At 37.5% G+C, this 14,900-nt stretch overlaps 1 protein-coding gene across 1 annotated transcript in view; it reads right to left on the bottom strand.

The window, feature by feature from the left end:
* Positions 1–631: 631 nt before the first annotated feature.
* Positions 632–14,900, bottom strand: part of Cd53 (CD53 molecule) — a 30,714-nt gene continuing 16,445 nt past the window's right edge. The window contains exons 2-8 of the mRNA XM_004853695.3: positions 8,574–8,653; positions 7,514–7,702; positions 5,652–5,726; positions 5,034–5,129; positions 3,435–3,515; positions 2,325–2,408; positions 632–1,452 (exon numbers count right to left, since the gene is read on the bottom strand). Coding sequence (XP_004853752.1) covers positions 1,381–1,452; positions 2,325–2,408; positions 3,435–3,515; positions 5,034–5,129; positions 5,652–5,726; positions 7,514–7,702; positions 8,574–8,636 — 660 coding nt within the window. The 5' untranslated portion in view covers positions 8,637–8,653 and the 3' untranslated portion in view covers positions 632–1,380. The remainder of the gene's footprint in view (positions 1,453–2,324; positions 2,409–3,434; positions 3,516–5,033; positions 5,130–5,651; positions 5,727–7,513; positions 7,703–8,573; positions 8,654–14,900) is intronic.

Genomic DNA, 14,900 nt, shown 5'->3' with positions numbered 1-14,900 from the left:
CAATTCTTTTAACTTCTTTTCTTGATCCAACAAACATAGCATAGTTCTCAACATTTTAGATTAACACCAATAATTTCCACCCCATGGCATTCACACCCTTGAGTATGTACTGAACTTTTTGACTCACTTCAAGGAATTTGGTACAGCAGAACTAATATGATGACACTCCCAAGTTAGGTTATAAAAAGGACTGTGTTTTCTGTGTTGGGTGCCATGTCTGATTTCTCTCTCTTGGAGGTCTCACTATGGAGCAACACGAAGAATGTCACGTTATGTCATAAGACAGCCCTCTGGAAATACATGTGTGGCAAAGATTTAAACCAGCCAACAACCATGTGAGATCTTGATAGTGTATAACCTTCCAGCTGAGAATTGAGATGACTACAGCCATGACTGACCACTCAATTGCAGTTATATAAGATACCACAAACCAGAATCATCCAGCTAAGCTGTCCCCAGATTCCTGACCCTCTCAAACTGTGAGATAAGTTTTGTTGTTCCTAGCCACTAAATTTTGGATTAATTTGTTATTAATACACTAATTTGTTACTACTCCACTTGGCTTGTTGCCTGGGTAATCAGGTTGAGTCATGCAAGGAGTGTTTGAAGTGTCAGAATGAGAAAGTTGCAATTGACATCATAAGCTATTTTATTTCTTGAAGAGTTAAAATAATACATTAACAAAACTTTATATGATAGAGAAATAACACCAGAACCCTTCTGAATGTGACTATCAGCCAACCCACCAGAGATTACAGGTGCTGTGCAGTTCTTCAGTGTCTGTGTAACTCAAAGGCTAAGAGACTGCCTATCTCTTAAAGTCAAGATATAAATCACTGGATAGTTTTTTTTTTAGAAAGACTTAAAATAAATCTGTAAAGCACTTTGAAAGGAAACCTTGCCCATAAGGCTCCTAGTCAAAGGAGAGGATTGTGACCAAGATCCAGTGAGTCTGGCTCTCGTACTACATTCAGCATATCTCTTGAATGACATTGTAGAGTAGGCTGAGCATGAGTTAGAGGCTGGAGACTGATTTAACAACAGGAATATTCAAACATTCAAATACCCACTCCTTGACCTTCAGCCACTAGTGCCACAGGTTTTCTTGGCCTCTTGTATCTAAAAATAACTCAGGTATGTTTCACTACTTTAAGGGACATGGCTGCTGCCATCACTAGGTAAATGATGGTCTCACTGTCTGAGAAAGGAAGTGCCTGGCCAACACCCTCTTGTCTGGCAGTATAAGACAGGGACCCAAACAGGGAAGAGATGAGGACAAAAGATGTCAGTCCAGCAGGAGATCATTTGGGGCTTCATGCTATGAGTGGTTCTAGATTTCCAGAGAAGAAACAAGTCTCTCCAACACAGAGCGATTACAGGTCACAGCCCTATGGCCTGGCTGGTTTTATCAATCTGGCAGTTCAGGGTCAATGCAAAGGACATCCCAAGGACCTAAAACAAAGAAGAGAAAGTGTGAGGCTTTCATAAAATAACCCATTTCTCCCACAACTCTAAGAATTTACTTCATAAAAAAAGAAAGCATCTAACATATGGGGATAATCCTTCTTACCATCACTTTCAGCTCTGTCTTTCAGCTAAAGGATAGCAGTGCGTAATGATGTGGGAAAGATGATGGCAACATAATGAAGTATAAAATGTTGGGACAACTTTTTTTCTTAAAAAGTCACAGAAGCCCTGTTGGTGATAGAGGCAACTTTTGCTTCCTGAACACTGTGCAGTGAGTTTCTCTCATGCCCTAGCCTCCTTGGTTTCCAAGCAGAAAAACATCATTTTTCTCTCAACTTCTTGATTAAGCCTTAGATAATCTGTGATATACCCAATACTTGGGTGGAAAAATATTAGAAATATCACACAACAACAAAAAAGAACACAAACTACTCTCAATTCACCCTTCATTTATCAAACTCAGCACTAAAACAAAGAAATGACTACAGCTTCCATAATCAATTCTTTCTTAGAATACAAGGTCAAAATTTTCATGTGTATTGTTTCATCAGTCACATTCTTTTCCAGATAAGCTGAGTAAAGGATCAAAGTGGGGTTTTGCCTGGGTAGCCTTTGACTGTGAATCACTCTTATCTCCTCTGAGGGTGAAGTTGGCTAAATGGATGTTCTTATAATTTATTTTCTGTATACCTTAAGTCACATTGGTAATAACACTATTTGCTACTTGACTGAAGAATTTATATACTGATAAACAGATAATATTTATTATACACATATTATGTTCCTGGTACTGTTCTAAAACTTTACATGACTTAACTCATTTCATTTTCACTGTAGTCCTAGGGTTAAGCTCTTACCTCGATCACACATATACAGATGGTAATGATTCCAATATACAGGAAATTGGACTGAAACCACTCTTGTGTTTGGGTATAGCAACCCTAGGAAAAATTAGAGGTACAAATGATACTACTCTATAATTCAACTCTATGAGGAGAATTATTTGAGAAGGTAATTTGTATTTTGTCTTATATAATACAAAGAAATTTAAGTCATGTATTATATTTTTATTTTCTTTGGATAGATAAAGAAACAAGCATAAAATAGAGAATATTAAATGGAAGAAATTTCTGGTGGTATTGCCAGTACAATGGCACTTAATGCAGAAGTTCTAGATCTTTACTCGAGTTAAACTAGCTCCCAAGTGGTAGGTCAACAATAGATGTTGTTGTGTTCTTTGAACATCAATGCTCATCTTATATTTAAAAACATAATATAGGCTATGCAATCCTAGGATTAATTTGCATGTCAGTAACCAGTAAGTCTATTAACCCTACTAACTGCCAGAGACACTGTTGGTTGGTGTGTGCCCATTTTCCTCCACAGACCAAAAAAATTCTGGAGATGCCCAGATCACCTCAGGAGTGAGGAACACATGGTGAGGATAAGATCTTAGAGATTTGGTCTGATTGGAAGATGACTTTTTTGGCTGGAGATGGGCAGGTTTTTTCAGCAGTTCAAATGACTATCTCCCAACCCCTCACTCCACTTATGCTTCATTTCGCTAAGGGTCTTAATCACTAAGGGCTTTGGACTTGCCATCTCCAAAGAAGGAGTAGAGAAATAAATAGCAGAACAAAATTTCCTAACTCAACCCTATATATTTTACTTTGAGCCATGAGAAGAACTATTTCTTTTTCAAGAAATAACTAGACACAATCTCTGTCCCCTTTTCACAAACTGTACCTGTTTATTACAATAGTTTCCTGTATCAAGATTCGGAGTATTTCTACCTAAATAAGCTTTTTCCTAAATTTTCTTCTAGTTACCTGGAGTTGATGCCCTCCTCTCTCATTGAAAGTTTCCTAAGTTTATATAGGAGGTCTAGGAACTTTATGACTGCAGTCTCCAAGGTAATTAAAAGTTTAAATAAAGAAATGAATATCAATAACTTTGCAAACAATTACCTTAACTCCTTGTTCTGAGGGGCAAGATGCTGGTTGGCCACTGGTCCAGTCTTTTGTGCTATTTACACCACAACAGTGCAGCTAAAAGCCAAACTCCCAAAGACACGATGGTTAGATTGAAAAATGAGAAACAGAAAGAAGACTAGACTTTAGGAGAAAGGATAGCTATTCAGATCTGACTTATAGTGCAAAGTCAGGATTTTTCTATGATCATAGATTCCTTAGAACAAAGTCCTTTCAAATCTGTGATACCATTTTATTCACAAAAGATCTCTGTGAAGTAAAGGCCAGGTTTAATTTATTCACATTTTATGATCACAAATTATATCCAGGGAACTTTATAATAGCAGGATCAAGCTGACCACATCTAAATTCACCAAAGTCTTAAGATCGTAGAAAACAGAACACACTATGTGCCTGCTTATGTGATTCAACAGGAAGTATCAAGTATAGTAGTCTTCCCATAAAACAGAACCTCATCAAACTTCATTCCCAAGGTTTGTGGGAAACAAAGAATCCCTTGCACCAAAATACCTCAAGGAAGCAACTAGCCAGATGTAGAAAGTGGATAAATTTATAGGACAAATCACATAATTTCTTTCCACAAACATGTAGCATAAACAAAGAAAAATACAATCTCAGATTAAAAGAAAACTAGAGAAACATAATATTCAGCTATAATGTATGGGTCTTGTTTAGATTTTGATTTGAACAAATCAGTTTAAATAATTTGGGGAAATTTAGGACAATTTGTTTATAGACTGTATTGGTGATATTTAATGGATAAAACAACTTCATGTGGAATATTTGCTTTAAAATATTCTAGCAAAAAATGTGGAGGGGATTAGATGAGATGACACTGGCAAAAGGTCAACTGTTCAAGCTGGCGATATAGACCCAGAGATTCAAATACTAACATTGTCTTTATTTTAGAATATATTTAAGAATTACAAATGAAAAGACTTCTAAACTGAATTTTAAAAAATTAATTGGGGATTTAGAGAAGTTAAGTGACTTTCCTGAAGCCATTCGATTCTGGACTTGATGCTCTAATTCCTAAGTTATTTCTTCTACTCCACACTAAGCCCAGCATGTGTTCCTTGTGGTATTGTTTGAGACATAGATTACACTTGCATAAACTCCCTAGCCCTCCCTTATCCCCCAACACACTGAGTTAATGTTTATTTTTGTGGATGGGGAGTGGATGTGAGGAATGGGGTACTGGAGGGCCAGGTAACAAGCTTAATTTTGGTGATGGGAATTCCACAGAGATGTCTTGTATTATACAATTGCTGGTTTTAGTTAACTTTTGGAAAATAGGTAAACTAACTCAATATGATATATTTAGGTTTTCTTCACATTTTATTAGGGCTTAAACAATGATCTTATTTGAGTTGGTAAAGGATGAACAAGAGACTGTAGAGAACTTTGCACCAATCTGACTACTATCTCTTCTGTTTTTATCACCAAGGAAATATTCTGGACCTGAGGGCCACAGACAGTAGACTGAAACTTCCAAGAAAGGAGTACTAGTTCCCAGGGACTAAGGCTTGAAAATGAAGTTCAGGCTGATCTGAGGAGAATTTCATCTGTACTCACAAATGACTGGATGGAGTCCCACGCTGCCTTAGTGCTGTTGTCTGAGTAGTAACGTCGGATGCTCTCACTCAGGCCCTCCTCCACATAGCTATGCAGCTGGGCAGGGCACATTCCAACAGAGAAGATGTTGTAAAAAGCAAGTGAGTTCAAGGAATACATAGGCTAATGAGACCAATTGTCCCTCCCTTCCAAATACTTTTCTAAGAACTATGGTTTGAGAGGAGAGTGAATTATATAAAAGGGAAGAAGAGCTGAAGGTGACAAGGCCTTCAAGGAGAAAGTATACAATAGACTCTTGTCCCTCCAGGACTGTGGTTTTACAAAGGAGGAAAAGGAGTGATAAGCACAAGGACTATCTTTGAGCACTGAGACATTCTTCATGACCAAATACACAAAGGAAAGTAATTAGAAGATAAACTCGTACTGTTGTTTCTACTCACCCTTCAAGACACACTCAAATACAATCTCTTTTATGACATTTTTTTTCCCTTAATTATAATTAATCTCTCTTTTCACCATCCTTCCACTTGATTCTCATCTCTATTATAGCATGTATTCTGTACTACACCCTCTGCACGTTCAGCAGTAAGACAATGAGTTGTGTTCTTTATAACTTACCTTCCGTTCATGCACAAAAAGCAGAATGGCCAACGTCACCTCAGTAAGGAGAATAATCAGCAGCAGGACAAAGAACTGGGAAAAGAAGAGATATCATGATACTGACCTCAGTGTCTGACCCACCTCCTCTGCCTGGACACAGACAGGGTGTTCCTGTTTCCACCTCCTCAGGGCTTTGTATGCCTTCTCTTGTTCTTTGAGAAATATGTGTTCTTTTCCTGTAACTACATTCTAAAGGGCAGATCAGTGGTCTTCTAACTTTGTTCTCTGCTGTCCATTATGCCCATCAGAATCGCAGGCACATAATACATATTTCAACGTCATCTGTTGAATAAATGAAGCATTTTTTTGCATCAACATATTGAAATATTTGAGCAAAAGGCACCAAACTAAACTATATATCTCTACAGTTTGGTGATTAGCCCTTTCTACTGGATCCAGGCTACCTCAGGGAGGAGGATGGATGGTGGTGAAAGTTGAGAGGTGCCCTATACAGATTGGGGAAAAAGAAGGGCCCTGCTGTTATTTAGATCTGGAATTTCTCCTAAAACTCTCATGCACTTAGAGGCAGCACTTTTGGAAGGTGATTGGATCATGGCTGTATTTGACTTACTGTTAGGAAGTGAGGCCACCTGGAAGTGAGTCATGGGCAGGCATGACCTGGAAAGCTGTATCTCCCTCTCCAGCTCATCCCTCCCCTCTCTGCTTCCTGACCCCTAACATGAGCATATTTCCTCCACAGCAGGTCTTTCCGCCATTCTGTTTCTGAGTTTCAGCCTGCCAGTGATAGACTGATATGCCTAAAACTGTGAGCCAAATAAACCTCTCTTTCTGTAATTTGTGGGTATTATTTTGTCCTAGTAATGAGAAAGTGACTAAGACAGGCCCTAATCATAGTCCCAGGTCATTTTTGTCTCTGACTTTAGATGCTTATTCCCTTCATGCCATTTACTCAGAAACAACTTTATTCATTTATTTCTTCTTTCCCCATTTTTACTGCAACCCCAATTTTGATTCCGCATACTCTACTCCATGTCTGCTATCACCTATCTTTTGCCATCAGTTCAAAAAATATCTGACAATTGGGACTGGTTTTCTTTATTATTATTCTTTCACTTGGCTCTATTTTAATTATTGATCTGCAAGGGAAAAAAAGATTATCCAAATGATTTAAGAAAAATCCAAGGTGGTTGGGAACCATAACTATAGAGAGGCACAGTCCTCCCAAGCTCTGGCTTGAGAATACTAGAGATATGTGGCACTCTTCTTTTACAATGCTTGCAGGCAAAACCTAAGTCTGAAGGTGCTCTTCTAGATGGTTACATGACGGAATAACTAAGAAGCTCTAGCATCTCTCATATTTGACCTCAATGGCTGCAGCTTTAGTCATCACCTAAGTAGGGTCACTCTTATTATAGAATTTCATGGGTGGATATAAGTTAAAGAATGCCTCTGTTGTTTGAGGAGGGTCTCCATGCTTAGAAAGGTCTAGTGATTATTTTTCCGTCACTTAGTGACTCTAAGTCAGATCCCAAAGTATGTTCCAAAATGAGAATTTAAGCAGATGGATGACACTTAACTTCAACCAGACATGGAGAAAAAACTAAATGCTGTGAAGGGAATTATAACAGCAAGAGTCATTATTAACAATGGAAAATAGATGCCAAGGAGGACAGTAATGCCCTCTCCCATCTAGTCAGAAACAAAATACTACTGGTCAGGATAGACTTGGTGATTCTGAGGTGCCAAACCCATGCTTTCCCTGTGCCTATAGGTGATCTACCAAGAAACATATTTTCTGGGGCTTGAGGAATCATCTCCCCCTCCCCTGGTTTAGAACACCACATACTGTAAGGACTTACCGACATAAGCAGGCACTTATTCTCCTTGATAGATCCCATGCAGCCCAGGAAGGCAACCACCATGATAATGGAGCCCACAATGATAAGAACATTGCCCAGTGTGAGAAAGGGGAGTTTATGGAAGAGCACTCCAAAGCTGTTGTGGATCAGGAGGTAGATCCCAAAGCCCAAAATGCAGCAGCCACAGAACTGAAAGAAGAATCCAATAACATGCTCAGAAAAAGTGTGGTTTTTGAGTATCTCCTCATTCACATTTTCACGTTCTTGAGATCAGAATCACCTTCTATAGATTCAGTCAAGACTCTCATTAACAATGTCTTTTCCCAGTTTCCTCACAGTCCTAGAAAAAATGCAATCCCTGCAGTTTTCATATAGAGTCCCACTCAGATCTCATCCTACCCATTTGCAGATACCAAGGAAAGGTAACCCCTATGAGCCACGCAATACTTCCACCACACACAAGCTAACTCTTTGCTTCAGATATCCTACTCCTTGTCCCTCAACTATTCACACATGGAATTTGTTTCCCTTTGGAAACTATAACCTTGTAGAGGAGATGACATGCTTAAGGAAGTTCATCTTGCTGGGCAAAAAACCAGAGAAGCCAAATTTATAAGAACCTTCCTTACAGACACATGAGGCCCAATCCATCCTATATATAAAATTCAATTGCTGAATTTGATACAGTGAAACCTTCCCAAAAAGGCGACTTCACTTTCCAAGAGCTATTCTTCCAGGGGTCCAGGGGGAAAAACATACTAAATACCTAAATTTTCATCTGTTTCTCGTATATTGCTGTCATCTGTGAGCAGCAGTCTAAAGCCCCAAGAGAAAAACAATATCTCCATTAATAAAAGTATTGATACCTTTCAGTTTTGTAAGTTTATATTATGGTAGGATGGGAAGAGGGGGGAAATTATTACTCTTCTTAGGGTTGCTGTGCAGGACATGACTGAAATATGCATAAGTTGCATTTCATGCTGGACTCTTTAGAGAAGAGAGAAGGTGAGCTTACTAGGGAGAATGTTAGCTCAACCATGCTCAAAAGAAAAACACTTACCCAAAAGAGCAAGTTGAAGAAAAATAGTACATACTTCAGCAATTTCAAGCTACTCATGCCCATGCCGTAGTATTCTTGCCCTAAAAAGTAGAAAGAAGATAGTAAGTGAGCTTGCTCTGCAAGATGGTACCAGACACTCAGAGCACACATTGTCAGGGTAAGAATCACCAGCATCACTGTGGGTTTGAGCTATGGCTCACCTCTAATGTTTCCCCAAACTCTCTGCTCTCTTAGTTTCTGAGTTGAGGTACCTATAGGCTCACGTTGAACATTCACATTTACTTCCAATTCAGCGAGCCATACTTAATACTGAATTAAGCACTACAGTGGTTTGATCAGCCAGTTTCTTAAATGTTCTAAGATTCATATACATACTAAATTTGGTCTATAAACCTCTACACTTGAAAATGAGGAGGAACATGCTTATGTTTTATTATTTCTGTTATTGCAGAAACATTTATGGTATTTTCTATTCTGCATGTTGTGGAAGATGGGGCTATGACTAAATAGTTACTATCCTCCAAAAGATGTCAGTCTTACAGTAGAAATAAAACATTGCTAACAACTACACATTGAGGAAGTGAAATCAGAGCATTGATTTTTTTTAAAAAATAGAATATTACTTTTTAAGGGAGGCATCAGTGCTTAAGATCTGTTCCTTAATTTTAGAGATCCAGATAGAAACTTTTAAAATTTTCTCTCAGGGGCAATAAGATCCTATAGAGAGACTCATTTTAAAACAGCATAAAATTGTCATATAAAGCAGAATGTCAGTTTGTTATTTTTTTTGCTTTTCCAGTGCAAGGGTTGCTTGGGCAATCAATAGTACTTTCTTTATAGTGTCAAGGTACTCAAGAATCACATGGCCTTGAGAATTGGTTTGTCCAGGATAAATAATCCTGGTGAACTACTTCTATAATAGAGTAAATGTCACTGTTGAAAACACCCACTATTTATATAGTATATGTCTCATAACCTGTTCTTTTTCCTTTTGTTTCTTCTTGCCTTGATCTCCAGGATTATTCTTAAATTTACACTATTACTTTAATCAAGTTTAAATAAAATTAATACAATTATAAATGCTTTTGTATGTATTTGGAAGGTTAAAACAAGATGAAAATTTACTACACAGATCTTTGAGGTCAAACTTGAATTTATCTCTCACATATGCCACCAAATAGAATTGTGAAATTTGAAGCCAAGATAATATTTCCAGTCACAGTTTTTTCTTATGTACAATGGGGCAATACTTACATCTCATGGGATAGATATGAAGATTAAATTATCTTAACACATAGCATATGACATGACTAATACTCTATAAATGGAATTCACGTTTATTTAGTCTCAAAGGATCACTCTGTTTATCAGGAATGGATGATGGATTTATGTGTTTCCCAGGCCTTTATCAGTATTATGCTGACCTAATATCTCTTTATGGGTAATTAATCTTATCTGTCTTATCTAGAATGTTTTTTATTAATTTAACTCCTAGAATATTGTCATGGTTTATATCTAAAATGCGCCCCACCAAATTCTTATGCTTGGAAGTGGAGCCTGGCTGGAAGGGGCAGGTTAGTGGGGTTGTAACTCAGATGTATTCTTTTTTTTTTTTTTTTTGGTATCGGGAATCAAACTTGGGTCCTTCTGCTTGCAAGGCAAGTGGTGGAACCACTGAGCTAAATCCCTGGCCTCGGATATATTCTTCTTGTGGCTCCTCCTTTCTCTCTGCTTACATTCTCTCTCTCTCTCTTTCTCTTCCTCTCTCTCCTCTCTCTCTCCTCTTCCAAGCTGCAATGGGCTGAGTACCTAACCTGTTTCTGTATTAGAGACAGCAGACCATGAACTAAAACCATGAGTCAAAATAAAACTCTTCTTTTTTTAATTAATTTTATGGGTACATTTTAGGTATACAATAGAATGACATTCATCATTGGAAATTTGCACCTTTACATAATCTCTCTTGGTTCTTATTTTTTCTCCCTTCTCCTGCCCTCCCTTCAACCCCTCCATCCCTCCCTATTTAAAAAGACTTTGTTTCCATTTTTTCATTTTCTCATATTAATTCCATTCCCTTCTTTCCTTTCCCCTACCCCTCTCACTTCCCGTTCCCCTTTGCCCCTTTTCTTCCTACTTCACCTTATCTATTATACCTTTTGTCCTGATTTACACTTTCAGTTTCTCAAACCACAGAAACTATTCAGTATTTACACATGTATGACCTATTTATTTCACTTAAGAGTATTCCCTCAATGTACATCCATTTAGCTATAGATGTCTCTAATTTCTCATTTTTTATGGCTGAGTAGTACTCAATTTTATGAAAAAACCATAGTCTCCAGATGATAGGCACTTGGGCTGCTTCCAAGTTTTAGCTATTACAAATTGTGCTGTTATGAACATAGATGCACATATATCACTGTGTTATGATTCTTTTAATTCTCTGGGGAAGATACCCAGTAGGGGAATAGCTGGGTCAAATGGGACTTTCAGTCCTAGTTCTCTGAGGTATCTCCATACTGATTTCCACAGTGGTTGCCCCAGTCTACACTCCAACCGGCAGGGAAGCACTGTTCCTCCTTTCCCACAGCCCCGCCAGCATTTGCTATTAGTTGATTTCATGATAACAGCCATTCTTTCTGGGGTGAGGTGGAATCTCAGCTTTGTTTTCATTTGCATCTCTCAAATGACCAGTGATGTTGAATATTTTTTCATATGTATATTTGCTATTTGTACTTTTTTGTCTGAGAAATGTCTGCTTATTTCAGATGCCCATTTTTGGATTGAGTCTTTAAATTTGGGAGGTCTAATTTTTTAAAGTTCTTTATAGATTCTAGATAGTAGGCCTTTGTCTGAGGAATAGGAGGTGAAAAATTTTTCCCACATTGTGGATTGTCTCTTCACACTGCTGGTGGTTTAACTTGCTGTGCAGAAGCTTTTTAATAAGAGGAGATCCCACTTGTTGATTGTTTGTGCTAGTTCAAGGGTAACTGAATTTTTGTTCATAAAATACTTTCCTATATCAATGTCTTTAAGAGTTCTAGAGGGCCGGGGATTTACCTCAGTGGTTTCGTCGCCTGCTGCGCAAGTGCAAGGACCCAAGTTTGATCCCTGGTACCAAAAAAAAAAAAAAGAAAAGAAAAGAAAAGAAGAGTTCAAGGATTTAGCTCAGAGGTTCTGTCACCTGCCTTGCAGGCCAAGGACTGGAGTTCAATGCCTGGTACCAAAAAGAAAAAAAAAAAAGAGTTCTACCTAACCTCTGTTCCAGCCAGTTCAGTGTTTCTGTTTTAATATTTAGATTTTTAATCCATTTTGATTTTAGCTTGGTGCATAGTGAGAGATATAGGTCTAGTTTTAGTCTTTGGCAAGTTGAAACCCAATTTTTCCAGCACCATTTATTAAAGAGGCTATCTTTCCTCCAGTGAGGGTGTTTGGCTCCTTTGTCGAAGATGAGGTTGCGAGTGTGTCTGGAGTTGTTTCTGCACCTTCTAATCTATTCCACTGGTCCTCAGGTCTGTTTCTTTGCCAGTACCATGCTGTTTTTATCAGAGTAGCATTGTAGTATAGTTTCAAGTTGGGGGTTGTGATACCCCCCTGCTATGTTTCTGTTACCTAGAATTGCTTTTGCTATTCTAGGTCTCTTCTTGTTCTGAATGAATTTTTGGATTGTTTTCTCAAGGTCTGTGTGAAGTAAGCTGCTGGGATTACAATTGGGATTGCATGGAATCTATATAGCAGTCTTTGAAGTATGGCCATTTTCACTATGTTGACTCTTCCTACCCAGGAGCAAGGAATGTCTTTCCTTTTTCTGATATCGTCTTCAATCTCTCTTTTCAGAGTGCTATAGTTTTCAGAGAAAACTTTTCTTTTGTTAGGCTGATTCCTAGGTATTTCAGTTTTTCCATGCTGTTGGGAAAGGAATTATTTGCCCTATTTCTCTCTCAGTGAGTCTGTTTTTCATGTAGAGGAAAACTATTGATATTTGTGTGTTGACCTTGTATCCAGCTACTTTAGTGAATTTGGTTACTAAATCTAGAAGACTTTTGGTGGAGTTCTTGGGGTCTTCTATATAAAGTATCATGTCATCTGCAAATAATGACAATTTGACTTCTTCATTTCCTATCATTATTCCTTTTATTTCTTTTTTTGTCGAATTGATGTAGCTAACGTTTCCAAAACTCTATTGAACAGGAGTGGTGATAGTGGACATCCTTGTCTTGTTCCTGATTTTAGTGTGAAGGATTTCAGTTTCTGACCATTTAGTATGATATCGGCTATTGGTTTTTCATGGATGGCTTTTATCAGATTGAGGTAGAGACCATCTATTGCAATTTTTTGTAGGATTTTTATCATAAAGGCATGGTGGATTTTGTCAAATGCATTTCCTGCACCAATTGAGATGATCATATGACTTTTGTCCTTGGCTCTATTGATACAATGTATTACATTTATTGAATTGCATATGTTGAACCATCCCTGCATCCCTAGGATGAATCCCACTTAGTCAGGGTGTATGATCTCCTTGATGATCTTCTGCATTCTATTTGCCAGTATCTTAGTAAGGATTTTTGCATCTATGTTCATTAGTGAGATTGGCCTATAGTTCTCTTTTTCTGTTAGGTCTTTCTCTGCTTTGGGGATCAAGGTGATGCTTTATTACCAGGAATGAATTCAGTAGTATTGCTTCCCTTTCAATTTCATTGAAGATTTCAAAAGTACTGGCAGTAGTTCCTCTCTAAATGTCTTGTAGAATTCAGCAGTGAAGCCGTCAGGACCTGGGTTTTTCTTATTAAGTTTTTAATTATGTTTTCAATTTCATTGATTGATACTGGGTTGTTTGGAATTTTTCAGTCTTCTTCGATCAATTTTGGTAATTAATATGTATCTAGGAATCTGTCCATTTATTCTGTGATTTCCATTTTCTTGGTGTATAGGTTCTCAAAGTAGGTATTGATAAACTCTGGATTTCTGCTGGGTCTGTTGTAATTTCATCCTTTTCATTCCTAATTACATGGATTTTTGCCTTTTCATTCCTTTTTCTGATAAGATTGGCTAAGGGTTTGTCAATTTTGTTGATTCTTTCGAAGAACCAACTCTTGGCTTCATTGATTTTTTTGTATCATCCCTTAGTCTCCATTGCATTGATTTCTGCTCTGATCTTTATAATTTCCTCCCTTGTAAAAGTTTTGGATTTGTCCTGCTCTTTTTCTAGAAGCTTGAAGTTCAGCATCAGGTTGTTTTATTGGGTTTGCTCTGTTTTCCTAATGAGTATTCACTGCTATGAATTTCCCTCATAAGACTGCTTTCATTGTGTCCCATAGATTCTGCTGTGTTTTGTTCTCATTGTGATTTAATTGTAGGAACTATCTGATTCCTTCTTTAATTTCCTCTGTGACATTTTGGTTATTCAGAAATGTGTCATTCAATTTCCATGTGTTTATGAAATTCTTGTGGTTTCTTTTGCTATTGATCTCCAATTTCATTGCACTATCATCTGATAATATATAGGGGATAACTTCAGTTCCTTTGCACTTACTGAAATATGTTCTATGAGTGAGTATGTTGTCTATTTTGGAGAATGACCCATGTGCAGTGGAAAAGAATGTGTATTCTGATTTTGTGGGGTAGAATACTCTGAACACCTCTTAAGTTTATTTGTTCAAGAGTTTGAGTTCTAGTATTTTGTTGCTTATTTTTTGCCTAGTTGATCTGTCTCTTTGTGACAGTGGGGTATTGAAGTCCCCCCCCCGATACTATTGTATTAGTGCTTATATGATTTTTCATGTCCATTTGTATTTGTTTTATATAGTTGGGTGCTCGAATGTTTGGCACATATATATTTATGACTGTCATCTCTTCCTCTTGGATTGTTCCCTTTACAAAGATGTAGTGTCCTTCTTTGTCTGTCTTAATCAGTATTGGTTTGAAATCCACTTGATCTCCAAAGATAGCTACTCCTGCTTTTTGGGGGGTTCCTGTTGCATGAAGTATTGTTTTCCATGCTTTAACTTTCATTTTATGAACTTCTTTTTCAATTAAGTGTGTTTCTTGTATACAGCATATTGTTGGATCTTGCTTCTTCTTCTTTTTTTTTTTTTTTGTTTAAATTCTTTTTTTTGTACATTTTAGGTATGCGATATGTTTACATTTATCATTGGGTGCTTGTACCTGTACATGATGTATCTTGGTTCTTATTTTTTCCCCATTACCTATGCGCCCTTCACCCCCTCCACCCTTCCCTATTTACATAGACTTCTTTCCATTTTTTTTCTTTTCTCATAATTTTTCCTTTCCCTTCTTTTCTTTCCCCTTCCCCTCCCAGAACCC

Source organism: Heterocephalus glaber, unplaced genomic scaffold (genome assembly GCF_053883595.1).
Source record: "Heterocephalus glaber isolate CG9 unplaced genomic scaffold, H.glaber_assembly_v1.0 deba00001442, whole genome shotgun sequence".
Lineage (NCBI taxonomy): Eukaryota > Metazoa > Chordata > Mammalia > Rodentia > Bathyergidae > Heterocephalus > Heterocephalus glaber.
Note: the sequence above shows the minus strand (reverse complement) of the source record. Positions and strands in the feature narration are given on the sequence as shown.